At 40.9% G+C, this 21,556-nt stretch overlaps 1 protein-coding gene across 8 annotated transcripts in view; it reads right to left on the bottom strand.

Moving 5' to 3' along the window:
- Positions 1 to 7,653: 7,653 nt before the first annotated feature.
- The window catches only part of grip1 (glutamate receptor interacting protein 1), a 92,731-nt gene continuing 78,828 nt past the window's right edge, over positions 7,654 to 21,556 (bottom strand). For 2 of the 8 annotated variants that reach the window (XM_059027675.1, XM_059027681.1), the window contains 12 exons: positions 21,334 to 21,414; positions 17,708 to 17,777; positions 16,820 to 16,965; positions 15,508 to 15,652; positions 14,739 to 14,887; positions 13,518 to 13,703; positions 12,899 to 13,055; positions 12,361 to 12,472; positions 12,135 to 12,179; positions 10,846 to 11,079; positions 10,175 to 10,321; positions 7,654 to 9,770 (listed from right to left, as the gene is read on the bottom strand). In XM_059027675.1, the coding sequence (XP_058883658.1) occupies positions 9,522 to 9,770; positions 10,175 to 10,321; positions 10,846 to 11,079; positions 12,135 to 12,179; positions 12,361 to 12,472; positions 12,899 to 13,055; positions 13,518 to 13,703; positions 14,739 to 14,887; positions 15,508 to 15,652; positions 16,820 to 16,965; positions 17,708 to 17,777; positions 21,334 to 21,414 (1,721 nt within the window). In that variant the 3' untranslated portion in view covers positions 7,654 to 9,521. Of the gene's footprint in view, positions 9,771 to 10,174; positions 10,322 to 10,845; positions 11,080 to 12,134; positions 12,180 to 12,360; positions 12,473 to 12,898; positions 13,056 to 13,517; positions 13,704 to 14,681; positions 14,888 to 15,507; positions 15,653 to 16,819; positions 16,966 to 17,707; positions 17,778 to 21,333; positions 21,415 to 21,556 lie in introns of all 8 variants that reach the window. The other 6 variants (XM_059027677.1, XM_059027682.1, XM_059027676.1 and 3 more) reach the window with 5 other exon arrangements.

Below are 21,556 nucleotides of genomic sequence, written 5' to 3'. Positions count from 1 at the left end.
CAATGACATTCGAAATGCGCGTAGAAAAGGAGAAGCCATACTAATGGGGGATTTCAACTTCCCCCATATAAAATGGGAAAACCCGATGGGGGGCACGATGGACGAAATTGAAATGGTGGAAATGACAAATGACTGCTTCCTAACGCAATTTGTCAAGGCACCGACTAGAGGGGAGGCATGCCTTGACTTAGTCTTTTCAAATAATGAAGACAGAATAACTAAAACAGAGGTCAGAGAGCCATTGGCAAACTCAGACCACAACATGGTCTCATTTGAAATATTTTTTAAAACCCCAAAAGTAATGACTAAAGCTAAGGTTTACAATTTTAGAAAAGCAAACTATGAAAGTATGAAACAGAGACTAACAGAAGTAGATTGGAGTAAAATAGAGAAAACATCCACAGAAAAAGGATGGCTGTTTTTAAAAAATGTAGTACTAGAGGCACAAAACAATTACATCCCAAAAGTAGACACATCTAAATCTAAAACAAAATGGCCAAAATGGTTTAATAGATCAATTAAAAAAAATATTCAGCGAAAAAAGGCACTTTACAGAGCGTTTAAAAGGGACCAAAAACAAAGCACACAGAAAGAGTACTTGGAACTGCAAACACAAGTCAAAAAGGAAGTTAGAAAGGCCAAGAGAGAGATAGAAATCAATATTGCTAAGGGGGCTAAAACCAATTCCAAAATGTTTTTCCAATATTATAACAGCAAGAGAACATTCAAAGAGGAGGTTAAATGTCTAAGAGACACAAATGGCAAAATCATAGATGAAGAAAAAAAAATAGCAAATATATTAAATGATTACTTTTCACAGGTTTTTACAAAGGAGGACACAGACAACATGCCCCACATGTCGACCTGTTCCTATCCAATTTTAAATAACTTTAGCATAACAGAGGCAGAAGTGTTAAAGGGACTAGGAGCTCTTAAAATAAACAAATCCCCTGGGCCAGATGAGATCCTCCCAATAGTACTCAAAGAAATGAAAGAAGTTATTTACAAACCGCTAACCAAGATCATGCAACAGTCTCTTGACACAGGGGTTGTACCGACAGACTGGAAAATAGCAAACGTAATACCGATCCACAAAAAGGGATACATAACCGAACAAGGTAACTACAGACCAATAAGCCTGACTTCTATTATATGTAAACTTATGGAAACTATAATAAGACACATGGCAGACACATGGCAAATTAAATTTAATAGAGAAAAGTGTAAAGTATTGCATGCGGGCAATAAAAATGTGCATTATAAATATCATATGGGAGATACTGAAATTGAAGAAGGGAACTATGAAAAAGACCTAGGAGTTAATGTTGACACAGAAATGTCTTCCTCTAGACAATGTGGGGAAGCTATAAAAAAGGCCATATTGTGAGGAGTGTTGAATTTAAATCAAGGGAAGTAATGTTAAAACTTTACAATGCATTAGTAAGACCTCACCTAGAATATTGTGTTCAGTTCTGGTCACCTCGTTACAAAAAGGATATTGCTGCTCTAGAAAGAGTGCAAAGAAGAGCAACCAGAATTATCCCGGGTTTAAAAGGCATGTCGTATGCAGACAGGCTAAAAGAATTGAATCTATTCAGTCTTGAACAAAGAAGACTACACGGCGATCTGATTCAAACATTCAAAATCCTAAAAGGTATAGACAATGTCAACCCAGGGGACTTCTTTGACCTGAAAAAAGAAACAAGGACCAGGGGTCACAGATGGAGATTAGATAAAGGGGCATTCAGAACAGAAAATAGGAGGCACTTTTTTACACAGAGAATTGTGAGGGTCTGGAACCAACTCCCCAGTAATGTTGTTGAAGCTGACACCCTGGGATCCTTTAAGAAGCTGCTTGATGAGATTCTGGGATCAATAAGCTACAAACAACCAAACGAGCAAGATGGGCTGAATGGCCTCCTCTCGTTTGTAAACTTTCTTATGTTCTTTAGTTCTTATTGTTTTGCTGCATGACCCACTTTCTGTTCAGCTTCAGCTCACAGATGGATGGCCTGACATTCTCCTCTAGAATCTTCCAATACAATGCAGAATTCATGGTTGTGTCAATGAGGGCAAGCCGTCCAGGTCCTGAGGCAGCAAAGCAGCCCCAAACCATCCCCAAACCATCACACTCCCACCACCATGCTTGACGGTTGGTTTTCGTCAAACATAACGTTTCTCATTGAGGCCAAAAAGTTCTACCTTTGACTCGTCTGTCCAGAGAACATTGTTCCAGAAGTCTTGTGGATCATCTATGTGCTCTTTGGCGAACTTCAGACGGGCAGCAATGTTCTTTTTAGAGAGCAGTGGTTTCCTCCTGGCTATCCTTCCATGAACACCATTCTTCTTCAGTCATGAACACTCACATTAGCCAAGGCGAGAGTGGCCTGCAGATCCTTGGATGTTACTCTGGGGTTCTTTTTGACTTCCTTGATGATTTTCCAGTTTGTTCTCTCAGAGATTTTGGTAGGACAACCGCTCCTGGGTAGAGTGACTGTGGTCTTGAACTTTCTCCATTTGTAGACTATCTGTCTGACAGTGGATTGGTGGAGCCCCAAATCCTTAGAAATGGTTTTGTAACCCTTTCTAGACTGATGAGCATCAATAACTGTTTTTCTGAGGTCCTCCAAGATTTCTTTTGATCGTGGCATGATGTGTTTCCACACACCTGTATGGTGAAGACCAAACTCACATAGTTTCTGATCTTTATATAGGGTTGGGCCTCCCATACTTACTCGTGAAGATCTACCTAATTATTTAAACAGCTTTCTAATTATCCCCTTAATTGAGCTGATAAAACCAGGGGTTCACTTACTTTTTCACATACCCTGAATCTTAATTACTCATTATTTGTCTAATTCATACATCATTTTGGTTCAAAAGGCATGGAATTGGTTAATATAAACCCTATTGGATATTTAAGAAAAGCTATCATGGTAAAACTATGGAATTTCCATAATTCTCATTGGGGTTCACAAACTTTTTCTCTTAACTGTAGTAGGCTTGCCAAAGAGAAGGTAATTAATTTTGGTAACCTTTGCTTGCTTGCGGTACCAGACGGGGGGTAATAACTTTTTGGCAACTAATGCGAGTTTCAATGTTTGTGAACAACATTGAAATCCAAGGTTTGAAATCCAAGGTTTCTATAATGAATGATCTTTTACATATAAGAAATACCTCCTGGTACAGGAAAGGGGAGTCAGTGGTGAACTATATATGGCTTCATTAAATCATAAAAATCAATGAAGATCTGGTAAAAACAAGTGAGGGGGAGCCATAGCATAGGACCATGTTATGCCATACGTCTGAGAAAATGCTTACAGAAGACTCTTCTATTAATGATGGCTAATTAATTTTATGGAGGGAGTTGCCGGGTGTTTTGGGAATGTTGTTGACTTGAAGGACAGGAGCTGTTAAGGCTGATTAATGTTTAAGACTTAATTGAGACTTCTGACGTAAGAAGCGAGGCAGAAACTCTTTAAAAACCGATGTAAAAACCTAGTCAAGTGTCACTCAAATTGTTACCTACAAGCTGATGTGATCCATGCTCTGAAGATCTCTGATCGAGCTGATTGCTGTTGGTGTTGTTGCCGTTGAAGACAGCTTCTGTCCTTACATTGTATTCTATGCTTCCATATACTGGAAGGGAAGCATATATTTTGAATCTAGATCTCTTTTCTATTGATGCATTGCTATAAGGTGTATGACTTATGTTTTAGTCTAAGAGAGTGATATATTGGATGTTTAGGATTTAGCGGTGGGAGTTTTTAGCTTTATGCACGTATAGCCTTAGGGCAAAACAGGTTGTAACCATAAATGTATTGGAGTATTAATGCTATTATACCTGTTGAGGCACTGGACCGCCCAGGTTGCCTGTCAGCTGGGATTCGACGTAGTCTGTAACTACTCAATCCATTTTTAAGCATTTAATAAACCGAAGGGGTACTAATACTACTCTGATTCATTAAAACTTCAAATCGAATGAGTCTGTGTGAATTTCTTGATTATTAAAAGTCATCTGGATATGTTGCAAGCCCACTGCACAAACGATACTTACATTAGTCCGAAACACCTTTATGTCCTCCTGAACATCTCCCCTGAGTTTAAGAGTGTAATGATAAAGCTCAGAGATGTTCATCATGATCTACTTATTTTCTTTCCCAGGTAACGTCATTGGAACCATTTTCAGGAATGAAGCAGCAGGTTTAAAACGTAGCTTGATATTGGGTGAACCAAGCCCCTGCATATATTATGACTAAAGTAGTGGTTTATTTCAGTGGTAAGGACAACAAGTATAACATCATTTTTTACACTGTGTAAGTTTCTGTAAACACGCTGTAAGTATAAATATATGTGATAATAGAAGAATTCAGTTTTGCACTACAATGACGTGCCAATTTGTATAATAAGAAATAAACTAATTTTATACACCTTTATACCATTGTGTATTTTATTCCTCCCCCCATACAAAGGTTTACAACTGTAGGAATTTCCAGTTATACACAGACAATAAACATCATGCTACCAAAGTATTCCATTTGTACAAAAATACTTTACAGTTTGTAATACTCGTTCATTAAAAATAAAGGTACAGTATCCAAGGGACTTGAAAGAGAAACCGATTGTTATCTTCAATTTTATATGGGTACCTAATCATTTTCATTGGCAGTGCTGAATTCCAGTTTAATGTAAAACAACCGTCAATAGATAGATAGATAGATAGATAGATAGATAGAACACAAACACACACCATTAACAGCAGCCCTGTTCTTTTTGTCCTGTACAGTAGGTAAGGAGAAGAATTATTAGAAGGTGCAAGAGCAAGTTAGCTGGCTCTTTGAGCTAAAATAGTATATATATATATATATATATATATATATATATATATATATATATATATATATATATATAACCGAGCATCAAAAAAAAATACTTCACTATTATAACACATTTATTTAAAAAAAAAAATAATAATAATAAGGTATATAAATGATGGACATTGACAAAATGTTTTTGGTTTCTTTTTAATCACTCGATCATTCATCCTTGACCATGACACGCTTCAGTGACTGTGACTGAAGCACATGCACTTAATCACCTAATTTGTGAGACAGTTGATTGGACACTGGAGTGATTTCAGCTGCTGAATTGCAAGCTTGAATAAAAGCAATAAAGAAAATCACAGAAAAAAAACAACCAATATGCCACTTCTGTCAAGAGAGCAGCGCCTTCGTGCGATCGACATGGGGGAGCAAGTCACAACACCTGCCCATTTTGCAGCATCTTCGTGATGTCAATTGTTAATCAGCACAATAAAAAGTCACTGCACCTGCTCTAAAACAGAGTTTGTTATTTTTCGATCACATTTAGTGAATTTAAGTGATACATTTCTTTTGATGCTCAGTGTGTGTGTGTGTATATATATATATATATATACAGTACTGTGCAAAAGTTTTAGGCAGGTGTGAAAAAATGCTGTAAAGTAAGAATGCTTTCAAAAATAGACATGTTAATAGATTATATTTATCAATTAACTAAATGCAAAGTGAGTGAACAGAAGAAAAATCTAAATCAAATCCATATTTGGAGTGACCACACTTTGCCTTCAAAACAGCATCAATTCTTCTAGGTACACTTGCACAAAGTCAGGGATTTTGTAGGCATATAGTCAGGTGTATGATTAAACAATTATACCAAACAGGTGCTAATGATCATCAATTCAATATGTAGGTTGAAACACAATCATTAACTGAAACAGAAACAGCTGTGTAGGAGGAATAAAACTGGGTGAGGAACAGCCAAACTCAGCTAACAAGGTGAGGTTGCTGAAGACAGTTTACTGTCAAAAGTCATACACCATGGCAAGACTGAGCACAGCAACAAGACACAAGGTAGTTATACTGCATCAGCAAGGTCTCTCCCAGGCAGAAATTTCAAGGCAGACAGGGGTTTCCAGATGTGCTGTCCAAGCTCTCTTGAAGAAGCACAAAGAAACGGGCAACGTTGAGGACCGTAGACGCAGTGGTCAGCCAAGGAAACTTACTGCAGCAGATGAAAGACACATCATGCTTACTTCCCTTTGCAATCGGAAGATGTCCAGCAGTGCCATCAGCTCAGAATTGGCAGAAAACAGTGGGACCCTGGTACACCCATCTACTGTCTGGAGAAGTCTGGTCAGAAGTGGCTTCATGGAAGACTTGCGGCCAAAAAGCCATACCTCCGACGTGGAAACAAGGCCAAGCGACTCAACTATGCACGAAAACACAGGCACTGGGTTGCAGAAAAATGGCAGCAGGTGCTCTGGACTGATGAGTCAGAAGGCAGTTTGTTCGCCGAAGGGCTGGAGAGCGGTACACGAATGAGTGTCTGCAGGCAACAGTGAAGCATGGTGGAAGTTCCTTGCAAGTTTGGGGCTGCATTTCTGCAAATGGAGTTGGGGATTTGGTCAGAATTAATGGTCTCCTCAATGCTGAGAAGTACAGGAAGATACTTATCCATCATGCAATACCATCAGGGAGGCATCTGATTGGCCCCAAATTTATTCTGCAGCATGACAACGACCCCAAACATACAGCGAAAGTCATTAAGAACTATCTTCGGCGTAAAGAAGAACAAGGAGTCCTGGAAGTGATGGTATGGCCCCCACAGAGCCCTGATCTCAACATCATCGAGTCATCATGAAGACAGAGAAGCAACTGAGGCTGCCTAAATCCACAGAAGAACTGTGGTTAGTTCTCCAAGATGTTTGGGCCAACCTACCTGCCGAGTTCCTTCAAAAACTGTGTGCAAGTGTACCTAGAAGAATTGATGCTGTTTTGAAGGCAAAGGGTGGTCACACCAAATATTGATTTGATGTAGATTTTTCTTCTGTTCACTCACTTTGCATTTTGTTAATTGATAAATATAAACTATTAACATGTCTATTTTTGAAAGCATTCTTACTTTACAGCATTTTTTCACACCTACCTAAAACTTTTGCACAGTACTGTATATATATATATATATATATATATATATATATATATATATATATATATATATATATATATATATATATATAATTATGTGTGTGTGTTTAAAAATAATATATATATATATATATATATATATATAATGCCTTGTTAGATTACAAACATGGCAGTCAAATATTAGTTAAAATGTATTAACAAAAAAAAATTGCAATTATTTAACTAGGATGCTTTTTATTCCTTCTCTCAGGATTTTTTTTTTTTACCCATTCAGGTGCACAAAGAATCGAGCGCTTGTCAAAATGGTTTCTTCTTAAAATACATTTTGAGAGTGACTCAAGTATCACGCGGAGGAAACTAACAATTTGGATGACCAGATCCAACCTGTCAGTAAATTTTAAAGCATGTTTTGTGCACCTCATTGCAAAAATACTAAAGTTAGCATCATTTGTATTTGTGGGACACATGTGTCCCTGGTACCTGAAAGGGTTGCGTTTCTTGTGAAGAATGAAGGGTTACAGGACACCCCTGTGCTGTATGTCTATGTCCTGCAGTGATCTATTCAACATGATCACTGTTGTGAAGAATGAAAGGGTTACAGGACACCCCTGTGCTGTATGTTTATGTCCTGCAGTGATCTATTCAACATGATCACTGTTGTGAAGAATGAAAGAGTTACAGGACACCCCTGTGCTGTATGTCTATGTCCTGCAGTGATCTATTCAACATGATCACTATTGTGAAGAATGAAAGGGTTACAGGACACCCCTGTGCTGTATGTCTATGTCCTGCAGTGATCTATTCAACATGATCACTATTGTGTTGATTTTTGTACTATCAATAACAAGCTGGGGACTGAAACACAGACCACTTGAGAAGTGATTCTCTAGTGCCCGTCTAGACACGCAGACATCCCCTCCTGTATCCCAAATCAACGCTGATGCCAGAGCCACAGAACACAAGACAGGCAAAGTAATGTGTTTGTTTAAACGCTACAGGGTGTTCTGGAAACATTTCAAAGTTGTGGGCCATATTGGTATTTTTGTCAGGGTGCTGAAACGAGGGGTGTTTTACTGTGAGATTTGCTGTGAAATGTAGAATTGGGTGTGCTATAGTCACTGACTACATGAGGGGAACACCAGTCAGCAAGCCAGGTATTTTAATCATTCTGAACACACATGACTTCTTTTCACCACTGCATTTTCTACCTGTGTTTTAAAATATTTAAATCTTATGGACAAACTTAAAAAAAAAAACAAAAAAAAAAAACATTGCATTTCTCTTGGGGGGGAAAAATACATTACAAGCTCATCCAATTCAGCAAATTCACCAGAGACCCAAAACTCTCAGAACACACATACCATACAGTGCCATCTTACACACAGTTCTATTTGTACAGCCTGCAGCTCAGTAAACAGCTGGTTAACCACAAACTCAAAGTTGCAATGGCACATCAATGTACACTGTCAGTTCCATATACACTAGCATAGTAAATATTTACTAAAATTGGGAAAAGATGCAGAGTAAAAAAAGTACAGTTGTATATCTTGAGTTAACTGCACCACCTCATGCGTACTGCCTTATAAAAGAAGGTATAGGCAAGACCCAAGTGTGAGGCTGAGCAATCTGCTACAATCCCATCTGTTTCATCACAGTGTCTCCTGATTGCTGAGGGACTGTGTTATATGTTCCCTTATGTTCCCTTATGGTCAAATCATAGGCACATTTTTCTACAATAAATGTAATGGGCAATTTGCATTCCCCTTAAATGTTTCATGAGTTTATGGGTTAGAGTTACCTTTTAAAGCAACACATTTAAGTGAATGCCCTCGACAAAGGGGAAATGATCCTGAAGTGTAACACTTAGAGAGTAAGGAGCAGGGTTCTTTTCTGGAAACCCGCTACTTACTCTTTAATGCTGAAGCTGTTTTATGCAACCGCCCCCTGGTCCGTATCAGCACAATATTCATGGGTTTTGGAAAAGTGAAGACCCACTGCAGTTGCAGTTAAAGATTAAAGCCAGCAGTTTCTTTCCCTTCGCTGTTTTACCTGCTTCCACTGGCTGGGATGTGGTCTAGAGGGCCTCTGCCTCACCTTGCTGAATTACTGGACTCAGTAGTCTTGTATATGGGATGTCCCCTTAGGAAGGGGGTCTGGATTGAAGGCTTTAAACACCTCAGTCATGTACACAGATTGGTCGGTACAACACAAAAGCATCAATGTCATCTGCGTGGTTCTTTTCTTTGAATCAAGTGAGCACAATAGTCTTTTAACATTTCTTGGGTTAAAAATAAGGGATGGCACTTTTTTCACATACCGAAAGCACTTTGTCATCATCATTATCATCACAAAGGTTTGAAACACACCCATCATAGGCAAGAGAGAAAGTAGGGTCCGTGGGCTTTAACTGTGGGTCATGCTCTGGTAACATAGGAAGTTCACTGTGCTTATTATAGACTCTTGACAGACATCTGTCCCAATCGCCACAGGGGGAGCACAATTCAAAGTGCTGTAGCACCATGGGAACGCTCAAGTCGTTCAAAGTTGGCTTTGCTATAAGGTTTTGGTGGGCTCCCTCATATCGATTCCCGCGAATCGTCCAAGCTGCTGCTGCTGAAGTGCGGTGCCCTGGTCGTTCCACTCTCCAGAGACGCTCTGTTGTAAAAGCGGCTGGACCAGTTCTGCCCCCTGCTGGCGAGCCAGCGGGTTTCTACTAATCACCAAGTCCAGTTTGTTGCCAGACTCTGCAATAAGAGGCACCACCAGACAGCAGTCAAAGTCTCTGGTCCGCACGTGGTTTATCTAAAATGAACACAAAAACAAATGTATAAAATAATAACAGTTATTTGGATTTTGTTTCAGTATAAAACCAGTTTTCATTAATTGCACAAGCATGTTTACTACATTCACCTCCTCCCACGGCTGTAAATACAATATGAGAGCTATCGGCATCGTGAGGAAGTAGATCATCGTGACCTGGAGCCACCTTGCATGTAAGAGTGACCTATGGATGGACAGACACGTCCCTCATTGTACCCCCAGATTCGGGAAGCTAGAATCAAGTTTCATTAGAACTGGATAAGCATTTCTCTAGATGTGCAAAACTTGACAATGTGACATATGCACAATAACATAATGAGAATGTACAGAAAGGAAGGTAGAGGATTTAGACATGTTTGGAAAGTGGAGAACTGTGCTCTTTTTACCTGTAGCAGCCGATCGTAAGGCTTGAGGGCTCCTAGATCAGCTGGCCCGTTTGTCCGGATGTTATTCACGTACACACCCTTCTCCAGCATCCCATCTGAAACGCTAAAACCAAAATCGTCTAAATCGGAATCCTTGTAAAGTGTCACCTGAAAAAAACAAACCAAAAAAACAACATGCACTGTGGTTAAAACTAAAAGAAACACACACATAAAATGCTTAGACATGCAGAACCCCAATTCATTTGAACATGAAATGAAACACTTATACCCAGATGGGTCAAAGTCTTTATATCAAGTGCATAGGAAAAAAGGCTTAATAAAAACTAGTTTTAAATACCCAGATAAATAACTTCTATATTGTGTTCAAACCACAACACTTATTTCATTGAAAACTACGAATTCAGCCTGTCGTTTTAGTTTTGACCACTAGGTGGATAATTTCAGTACTACAGTAGGTAAGAAAAAAATTCTGCTGTGTCGAAATGAAGATATATTTAATTGCAAATAGTACATGAGCACTATCCTTTCAGTTTTGAACGCTGTGTTGAACTATGACATTTCTATTAATGAAACACCAATTTACTATAATATTTGAAGACCCATATACAGTAGCAAAAGGGTAAGATGTATGGAATAATTATTATTAGCACTTAAGAATGAGACTGGCCAACCTTGTGCAGCTCAACAGGGGTGGGAGACATCATCTCTTTCATCTCCTGCTTGATCTTCCTCACGGCCACTGACTTCCTCCCCACGGCGCTGGGCAGGGTGTTGCTGCGGCTGGCCTGAGTGTACTGGGGTCTGGACGCGCTGCGCTCCTGGAAGCTGGCCTGCCTGCCCAGGAGACTGCGGGGCTGGGGCGGCTCGTGATTCAGGCTCATTGTACTCCCAGACATGATGGAAGCCTGCCAAAAAACCCAACGCCAGCACGTCTGAGTACACGCAACACGCCTGCGATCCAGCTAGAGAGGCAGCGCTTTTTAGTTGCTATCAGCCCACACAAAACAAAGTGTAATGCAAAGGAAAGAAGAACTGCAACTGCATGCTGGGATGTCTTTGTTTCTTAGGCGGTATGTGAGACAAGATTCTGGAGTTGTGTTACTTTAAAACGCCTCCCCCAGCTTTGCTCATTAGTGCGTTACGAACTCCTTCACAGCTGTATTCAGGATTGTGGCAACTCTAAACACAAGCCTAAATTCATACCGTTACAGAAAGTTCATAAGAAATAATGGCAAAGAGACGTGCCCCAGATGGAGAGTACATTTAAAAAAGAAAGAGTTACCCAAGTCATTTTTACATGGCAGGCGATGGCAATACAACGCAAGCCCCAACCCTGTCCCATTCCTTCAACCACTAGGACCTCAAACTATGCTGTTTTAAAATGAATTTTCAGAATCTTGACTGCGGTTCAGTAAACCGCTAATCCCTCCATCTAGCCGCAGCACTCAGAAGCCTTGCAACAGCTTTCCTTTCATGCTTTGCAAGAGCAGACATGCTCCACCATCTCCCCCAGGCGTGACGGTTTGAAGTGCATCAATTCAAATCACTCAAACCTGCCATCACGGTGCTGTCATAATACAGAGAGATCAAAATAAACCAAAAACAACAACAGCAAAAAAACAAAACAAAAAAAATCAAACACGGTGCCCTCTATTCATCCAAGCTGATGTACACATCGAATTAATGGAAGCAAATAGAAATCTGGGACACCACAAGAGACACTATTCACTTTACCTTCATTTGAAGGTAACGTTGAAGACTAAAGACATTCTAACAATCTCCTAGGCATGATAATATAAAATATTGAGATAGAGCAAATTATAGAAATGGTGGAACAAACTGGGCTGGAGCTACTGTACAGGAGGACCCACTTTGTGTCATCAGCTGGTGAATAGAGAGCTCCAAGAGTTGAACAAATGCGAGCGTCACAGGCAAAGAAAAGCACAAAAGGGAAGGGTACCAAGATGGCCAGGTTTCTCTTATTCAGAAGCCTGTCAGGCTTGTCCTGGAAAAAAAAGGAGTTATTACACACTGATTGAATCCACTACTAGTACTGTACGTGACAACAGGGCACCAAGAAATGCTGAAGGGATTTAAACGACAAACAATCCACAATTCCATATAGTTCTCATTACACGGCAGATCTACATTCCAAGGCTTGTTAATGATGCTGACTTTCTGATTACCTCGAGTTCTCGCAGGATGCCAGACTGACCGCATGTCTCCAGATCTTCGAGGGCCTGCGACCAGAAATTCTCCTCCTGGTCAGGCTCAGTGCCGTCATTAATGCCAGTGTAGCTGCAACGGACCAAGAGGGTTAACCTTGAGCACACAAGCAAGAACAGTCCACCGTTCCCAGCTGGTAGGGACCATGGGTGACATAACTTAAAACATGAGAACGAACAGCCAGCCTCCTGACTCGACAGGGCTGATGCAGGGTGAGCTACCTGAGCTAACCTGAGAGACACACGTGGACCCCCTTGAAGCTGCATTACCCCATTACAACACTGCTAGACTAATCAGAAGATGAATACTTGGATTGTGATAATGAATAAGAATACCTGTTTTATGTTTAATCACCTCAATGCAGTCATTCTGGCCTGCTGAGCACCCCTGGATTAACATAGCAAGACAGGCTTTATTTTCCTGTGGTTTATGCAAGGGGGCACTAGGGTGACTGAAGGGAGTACCATAGGGCTACTGAATTGTGGCTTGCCGGCTTACCCACTAGTGGTGGGTCTGTCCCATTCATCGTCACTAAGCCCCATGTCCTGGAAGGCATTGTTCCTCTGGTGGCTGGCGGGGGACAGGCTGTCCACGTGTTTGGCGTTTCTCCACTCGTGGCTGTGGAAGCTGTACCCAGACGCCTGGTACCCCGGACCTGGGGAACAAAGCCATTCTGCAAGTGAGAGGCCACAAGGACAGTGCCTTCTCTGCTGCTCCCATTGGACGAACTGCAGTGCTGCATCATTTCAGACACTTGAGTATTTAATAATAATGAAACCTGTTCTGGTAAAATGCAAATGAACTTGCATCTAAATACCGGCACTTTGAAAGCAAGAAGCTAAAAACAATGATAAACCCTTTGTATTAGGGCTGTTATTAATAATCTTTAAGAAGAAAGAAAACCCATTTTCATCAATATGGTCAGTGGCCTCTCTCCATTGTGCCTTATAAATGTTTCCTGGAGTACAAGCACAGCAAAGTGTACTAAAGCATAGCGACAGCACAGCAATGTGTAATAAAGCATAGGTAAATGCATAGTACAGTATAACTGGGAAAACTGCAAAAATAACATGGAAAATACGGTGGTAAACTGTTGGAAGGGGTTCCCTGCTCCTACCTTGGCTCCCGTAGCCCGTGTCGATGCCGGAGCCGTCCCAGGACTCGACGGCGCTGTCCACGCTGGGGATAGTGGTGCCGTAGATATCGGACAGCTTGCCAGGCTGAAGCGTCGTCAGAGATTCGTCATCCACATCACCGAGCTCGCTGAGCCGCCCCGACACAGAGCTCTTCTTAGGGCTTGTCACTGCAACACAAACAGCAGCTGTAAGGAAACTAATAAACAAATCCATGGTGTCTGTCAATGAGTGTGCACAATGCAAATTGATGTGTTAGCAAGTTTACTTTATTGATTCCAATATTCAAAAGTTACACACATATAGCTTTAGACACAACAATGTAGCACCTAGCTCTAAACAGAAATTGGACAGTGATCAGTTACCTAATCTTCTGGGAGAAAGCTCAGGTAACAGCAGCACTTGGAGGTGCATTTGAGAAGCATCAAGCTCCTCCATGAACACACACCAGCGCCATGTCCAATGCTTCTTCCACAAACTGGCAACTGATCTCATTGCTTCATTTCTGTTAATAACTAGTGGCCTCATTATTGTGTGTAATGATAATGATTAAGCTGTAAAATTGTGACTTTTGATTATTGGGATCAGTAAAAGGAAAGTTGTTAAATTCTGCTTAAATCCTTGTTGTGTTTGCTCCTTCACACACAGATACATACCTTATTTAGTTTCCTTACATCTTCATAACCCTACAATGCCCTTGGACTATATAAACAAAAATCTGACGTTAACAGCAGAGTTACTGTAGCCGACTTGTTAAGATGCAATAGGCATTCCTAATGTGATGCTTGAGCTGTGCTACGGTTACTGACTGCTCCTGGGTTCAGTGCTTTTAAATATGGGAATGATTACGTGAATTCAGTGCAGCTCAAAATCATCAAGAGAACGGCTTGCAAAACTGAAAAATATCTGCTAAGGCTTTAAAGAAATAGCTATGCAAGCATGCACACTGCAGGGTTTGCACCTCCACCAGTGCAAGTGCAGGCCCAGTAGAACATGTGTTGTGTTTGAGGGTGCTTGCTGTTCTCTGTGAAGCAGACCCATCCTTATACTGTACACTCAAGCAAGAGTCAGGGCTGAGTCACCTCTAGCCGATAGTATACGTGATTCTATTCCAGTAAGACTCTGACATCATGATCTGCAGTACATACACAATGAATGCATTTCAGTGTGTGATGAAGGCCTGCAGTTTGGCCGCTGCTCCAGACCTGGCTCACCCTCTCCTTGCTTCTTGATTTTCAAGGTGACGGATTCTCCAGCCATCTGTAGAAGATGAATGGCTTCACTCAATGGCTTCCCCTTCAGGCTGTTGCTGTTAATCGCTAAGATTCGATCTCCAATGTGAATTGCTCCAGTCCTGAGAGAGACAGAGAGAGAGAGATTACCAGGCTTACAAGCTGCGGAGTGAACAATGAAGTTGCTTGTTTTATTGCTCCATGGTATCCAATGAAACACACAGCACCTGCGGCAGTAGTTCTTTTGAAACAGCATTACACACTAACAAGCGCCTGGGCGACAGTGACAAATCACTCACATCAGGTATATTGCCGAGAGGGTAGTGTAAAAATCAGTTTGTGTCAGAGATGTCAATCTGCACGTTATAATAGCTGATTCTATACTGCTTGTAGCTCTTATAAAACATAATGGGATTGTTCTTCCCAATAAAATACATGGAAGTATTAAAAATAAAATATTTCAATGAGAAGTCTTAACGTCTTCATGTTTGTCTTAAGAATTGCCTTTGTTTGATTTGTTTGATTTCTGTTTGGTTTTATATGGGACGCACAGATTTTGGCATTATTCATACAGTTGCTTACATACCAATGTAAGCAGTGTGCTGACCTAGCTTGTCTGCCGATCTAGCCTGTGTGCCGACCTAGCCTGTGTGCCGACCTAGCCTGTGTGCCGATCTAGCCTGTGTGCCGATCTAGCCTGCCTGCCGACCTAGCCTGTGTGCCGATCTGGCCTGTGAGTTACCTCTCTGCCAGCCCCCCCTTTGTTAAACTGGAGATGATGATGGGGTCAAAAGGCTCCTCGGTCCCGGAGATGGTGATCCCCAGTGGCCCCCCGTATCGCTTCAGTTCCACCGTGTAGATGATTGCGCCGGAGCTCTCCTGCTCATCTGCAACAAAATAAACAGGAAACAGGGATTTCTTCCAAACGATGCAGCCACAGCCAAGGGGATCTTAGGAGAAGTTTAAAATCAAACCACATTACTGTCCCGTTCAACCCACAAATATGCAGCCAACTTCAAAACGGGCCATCCTTTAAGAAGAACGCTTACATTCTCTTTTTAAATCAGAGCAATTCTAACATTCAGCCACTAGGAGTGCTATACTATAGCCTCAAAAAGTACCCAACAACACCTTAAAAGGACAGTTAATTGATACGCAATTTGAGATAAATTATTAGTAATTAATAATAAAAAAACTGTTTATAATTAATAATAATTAAAAAACTGTTTACTGTTGAAGTTGTTTAGGGACCCCTCTCATTTATTAATTACAATACATGACTGAAGATGCAACATTTATTTTTCAGTTTTAACCTGCAGCAGGCAGAGGCACTCTGAGACATAAAGTTTAAAAATCATGGTGTACATTGGGGTGTTTATCTGTCTGCACTACAGTACTTTCACATTTCATTTGAAGCTATACTATTACTGCAGACAGCTTGCACAACAAACATGAAGAAACGATGTCGACCCTACATTTATTCCTGTCACGTCAGGAAAGTAAATCTCTTCTGGTATAAATGTCAGATTTCGGTAGATGTTAAGACTGGGTAGTAAACACCTATCTTTTTTCAAGTAGAATTTGAAAAAATGACAATTTGAGGGATGCATGGAGGTATGGAGGATGCTCATAAGACTGAAAAGTCTGCATCTGTGAAACTTATTATTTCCAATGACTTCATGCAGGGGTGGCCACAGTTGGCCCTGCCACGCCTGGTCTTTGTTCCAACCCTGTTCTATAGTGTTTAATTGAACCAATTAACCCTCCACCCAGACCCTGTCGTAGTTCATTATCTCATTGTACCTGGAGTGCAATGGCCCTCCAGGACTGAGACTGGACACCCCAGAATGAATCTGTGTGTATTAATAAAATTATATGTTTTAACATGAGGAATAAGATTAAGAAAACAAGAAATAAACCAGGAGAGCTGTGTTTAACTGTTAAACTCCCCAGCGTCAGATCTCCACGTCTGTTACAGGAGCCCTGTATCCTGTTTCAGGTGCTGTTTCCTGTAAAAGCACGCTCTGCTTTCTTAGGGATGTGTTTGTGGATACCTGAGTTGTCCTCATCTTTGCGGATCTTCAGTTTGACCAGATCCTCGCACTGCTGCAGAATCTGCACGGCGTCTTCCATCGAGCAGTTATCCAGGCGGATGTTATCGATCGCCAGCAGCTTGTCCCCAAGCTCCAGAGTGCCCGTCCTGCCAAGAGATTGAGAGAATACAGACCCCTGCAGCTGGATTCACATGAGACTCTCACTTCACAAGAGATTGAGAGAATACAGACCCCTGCAGCTGGATTCACATGGGACTCTCACTTCACAAGAGATTGAGAGAATGCAGACCCCTGCAGCTGGATTCACATGGGACTCTCACCTCACAAGAGACTGAGAGAATACAGACCCCTGCAGCTGGATTTACATGGGACTCTCACCTCACATGAGATTGAGAAAATACAGAATCCTGCAGCTGGATTTACATGGAACTCTCACCTCACAAGAGATTGAGAGAATACAGACCCCTGCAGCTGGATTTACATGGGACTCTCACCTCACCTTATTATCACTGGATTATTAATGAATGCATTGATTTATTTATTTGCCACCACAAATGAACCTGCTTTGAAAAGTCTTTACTTTTGATTAACATTCTGTCACTATATATATATATATATATATATATATATATATATATATATATATATATATATATATATATATATAGTGACATAATGGGGGGAGGAAGAGAAATATGTGAAATAAATAGACAAAAATAATATCCATTGCAATGCGTATGGAAAGGAGAGAGAAAGGAAGCTATGAAGCATCAGTAAGAACACATGCACGTGAAGGAGAGGATGGGAATTGACGCTGGTTAAAGGGCTCAGAAAGGGCTTTTCAATCTAAAATACACAACAAGTGGAGTGTTAAGAAACCCCTCTCACCTGTGAGCCATGCTGCCCTTTTTAATGTCCGAGATTATGAGCGGGTCCCCTGGCTTCCTGCTGGACGGAGCTGCAAGGCAGGGGGAGATTTCAGATTGAAAACAGAAGAGCTTCACAGTGAAGTACATTTATTACAAATGGGTTCTGCACTGTCGTTATGAGTCTATCATTGCTGTATTCAGCACATACTACAACCTGCTGAAACGACCCCTATCATATTGCTGCCACCCCTTGAAGAGTCACTTCCCTGTAAGCTATTGTATATCACTGAGTGATCGTGATCTCCACGGCGGAGTCACTTACCTGTATGCTATTGTATATCACTGAGTGATCGTGATCTCCACGGCGGAGTCACTTACCTGTATGATATTGTATATCACTGAGTGATTGCTGATCCCCATGGTTTAAAGTTATGTACAGTTGGCGTGGACCTGACCCAGTACATATTCACATGTTCAGTACCTTTGTGTTTAATTGGAAAATGCACTATATTTTGTGAGCTAGCTAGACAAGGCAGAGTTTACCCCAGAAAATACCCTTACATTGTGTCAAGAAAACCAAGACCACAGACGTTTGTACGAGTCCTTTCCATATTTATCTTACTTGAAAATCAAACTGTGGGCATTATTAATGCTGATGTCCTTCTGTATTCTACCCTTTGACCGTCTGTGAAGTGTATTACACAGTGCTTTCAATGTCTCAGCAAGTCTAACCAGGGAATGTACTGCTAACACTAACTCTGAAACTCTCTGAGTCTGTCTTACACATCACAAAAATCATGAAATATTGAAAACAGCGAACTAGGGAAGGCACCTCATACAGTAAAATAAATGACAATGTGCTGTCAACATGGTCTAATGGGTGAATTAAACAAATTTGTGAATGAACGGTTTAATTGATGTGCCTTCAGATGCCTTCCTGTAGTCTGCCATGAGTGATGTCAATTACTGTTGCTACGAACACACGCTCCATCACGTCTCATTCAGGGTTTTGCCTCTTTGATGAAATCTGTCCCTCTTTGCCATTCCTGTCCTCCTATTACCTGTCACTTAGTCAGCAGGCATCAATACACAGCCCCGCTGCTCCCTTTAAACCATTAACAGCATTTATACACAGCCCCGCTGCTCCCATTAAACCTTTAACAGCAGCGGAGAAGCAAAACCACCAAAGAAAGCTGTACCTTTCAGAACACAGGTTCTCTAAGAGATTTCTATACATTATTCATGATGAAGACCTGGCTGCCTGCCCACTCTCGGAATGGACTGGCTGAATGTACCTGATTGCTTGGCACAGCCCACTCTCAGAATGGACTGGCTGAATGTACCTGATTGCTTGGCACAGCCCACTCTCAGAATGGACTGGCTGAATGTACCTGATTGCTTGGCACACACACTAAAGTGCCTGCTCTGACACTATTACCCCTGTTGCAACTTCTCAGAATGCACCTGTGTACAGAACAGGGACCGAGAAGATTCTTTCTGGATTCGGAGATCCAAATAAGATTTTTAAAGAGAAAGCTGTACCTTCTAGTTTAAGTATAACTACCCTTGTCTTTAAAGGTAAAACATCCACTTCACATCAGCCAAGGACCCATCAGCTCAGGCGATTGGTTTCTCCAAACATTCCTGCAACTCATAGACCCAACAACCCAAACAGGGCATCTCCACATAACCCAATAACCTGTGCCAAGCAAGTTTCATCAAAATTGGACAAGCGGTTCATTGGATATAATAAGGCTGTGTAGATTCTGTAAAAGATGACAATTGCAAATGTGCTAAGACTAACAGTGAGCATATGTCAACGTTTGTTTTTTTTGCCTCCCCTGATGATGTGAATGAACTTTGCTTCTGTACCTAGAAACCCTGCTGCCTCCCTCCACATCCCACAGCATCTGTTTTTGCAAATAATTCCTGTGCATAAAGCATGAAACCAGATCGGTCTAGCGTACAGATCTAAGGCACATCGATTGAACAAACAGCTTCTGTATAAATAGTATAGAAATAAATAGAAGCGCAATGTGATCAGTGCAGAGTAACGATATATACGCCTCATAATGCTCATGCATAATAAGCAGATGTATAAAAAATAATACGAGAAATGTCCTTCACCTTTTAACAAGCACTGCAGAAGCCCAGTGACTCAGCTGATACCAAATGACCACAGCATCGCTAAAAGATGAAATACATGAATAAATAAATACCTATCCCATATCAGCTCATGCACTGACCCCTGAAACAATCAGACCCAAACTCTGCAAACCCAGCGCAGTGAAGATGGGTATTGCTAAAATGAAATTCACGTTCCAACAGAAATGTTCCCAATCTCACTTGCCACATAAAAATGAGGTAATCAAAACAGAGGGTCAGCTTTTGAATACCCCCATATTGTGATACACACCCAATAAACTGTGCTGAACAAACAATACCCTTTCACAACAACCGGATTAGCTGTTCTCTAGATAGATAGATACAAACTCTAAAGTGGAGGGACGGTCAGAAGGCTGGTCACCAGGGATATGCTCAGGAGGGCCAAACAAAGCTCACAGCTTCAACTGCTCTGCAAGAGTCTTATTACCCCCCTCGAGTGAGCAGCAAAATCTACAGGATGTGAGTACAGGTCTGCACCAGTGCCTTAACCACATTCCATATAGGCTGTGCAGAATTACATTTAATTTGCAGAAACTGCTAACACAAAATATGCATGTACAGAAAAAGCCTTAAATAGCTCTTATACAGTAGTGTGCAAATGTGTTGGAACAACTCTGAGATTTGTCATTTAAATCCTTTATATACCTACCTGCATGAACACCTCAGGGTGTGGATTTCAATTTTTGGTCCATAATCGGTGATATAGAAGCAATACGCACTTGTGTGTGAATGTTAGACCACTGTGCTTTAATTATCTTAAACAACTTCTAAAACGTCTCATGCATTTTACCATTTGTGGCTATGCGTTCCTGTTCTCTTACTATTTCAAATAAATTGCATGAGTGGCCTATTAAAGTCATGAATTAAGTTAGACAATACCTAATTTGCCTATTTCGACAATTTTCCAAGATTTTCAGTTCCAGTGGTTTGATTTCATATGCACAACAAATCAAAACAACAGACGCAATGGGGTGTTGTAATAACTTTGCACACTGTGGTATATCTATGGAGAAACAGGGTGAGCAGAATTGCAAACTGGATTTCAGCCGACATGTGATGATGAAGGAATTCACAGGCAAGTCTTCACTTCATGGTACAGCTTGGTGCCACGAGACTCTGTTAGAACAGCAGAACAGCCTCCTGGCATCTGTACACCTCTACAGAATCCTACAAGCTTTAACCCTTGTGTATATACTGTACAGTTTAATGGCACATGCTTCAACTACAAGTCTTTTTCAATGTCATCAAATTAAAGGCTTTGGAAAATACTTCTTAACTAAACATTTGTCACTGAACTTATAGTTTCTTTGTTAATCTACATTTAGCTCTATTGAGTGTTTAACAGTTATAGATGAAAAATATACATTTATATCTACATTTTTGATCCACAGTAGTAACAAAAGTAATTTCCCTTTCCAGTAAGGTAAAGATGTCAATGCAGAGCATGATTAATTCAGGAAGACAAGACCAGACACTTACAGCTAATGGTGATTCCCAGCTCTACTCCCAGTCTCTTAGGGAGTTTCACATGAAACGTGCCACTGCTAGGAACGACAGACTCTGAGGAGGAAAGATAGAGAGGAGCACGGCTTCAAACACAAGAGAAAAACAGACTCCTTACAAACTTCACAAGAAGAAGAAGAAAAGCAGGTCCGGCTTATTTCATTAAAAAGGTTATCTTGTATATTTTCTAAAGATTGCC

Source organism: Acipenser ruthenus, chromosome 7, assembly GCF_902713425.1.
Source record: "Acipenser ruthenus chromosome 7, fAciRut3.2 maternal haplotype, whole genome shotgun sequence".
Taxonomy (NCBI): Eukaryota; Metazoa; Chordata; class Actinopteri; order Acipenseriformes; family Acipenseridae; genus Acipenser; species Acipenser ruthenus.
The sequence above is the reverse complement of the archived record's forward strand: the minus strand, read 5'-3'. Positions and strand labels throughout refer to the sequence as shown.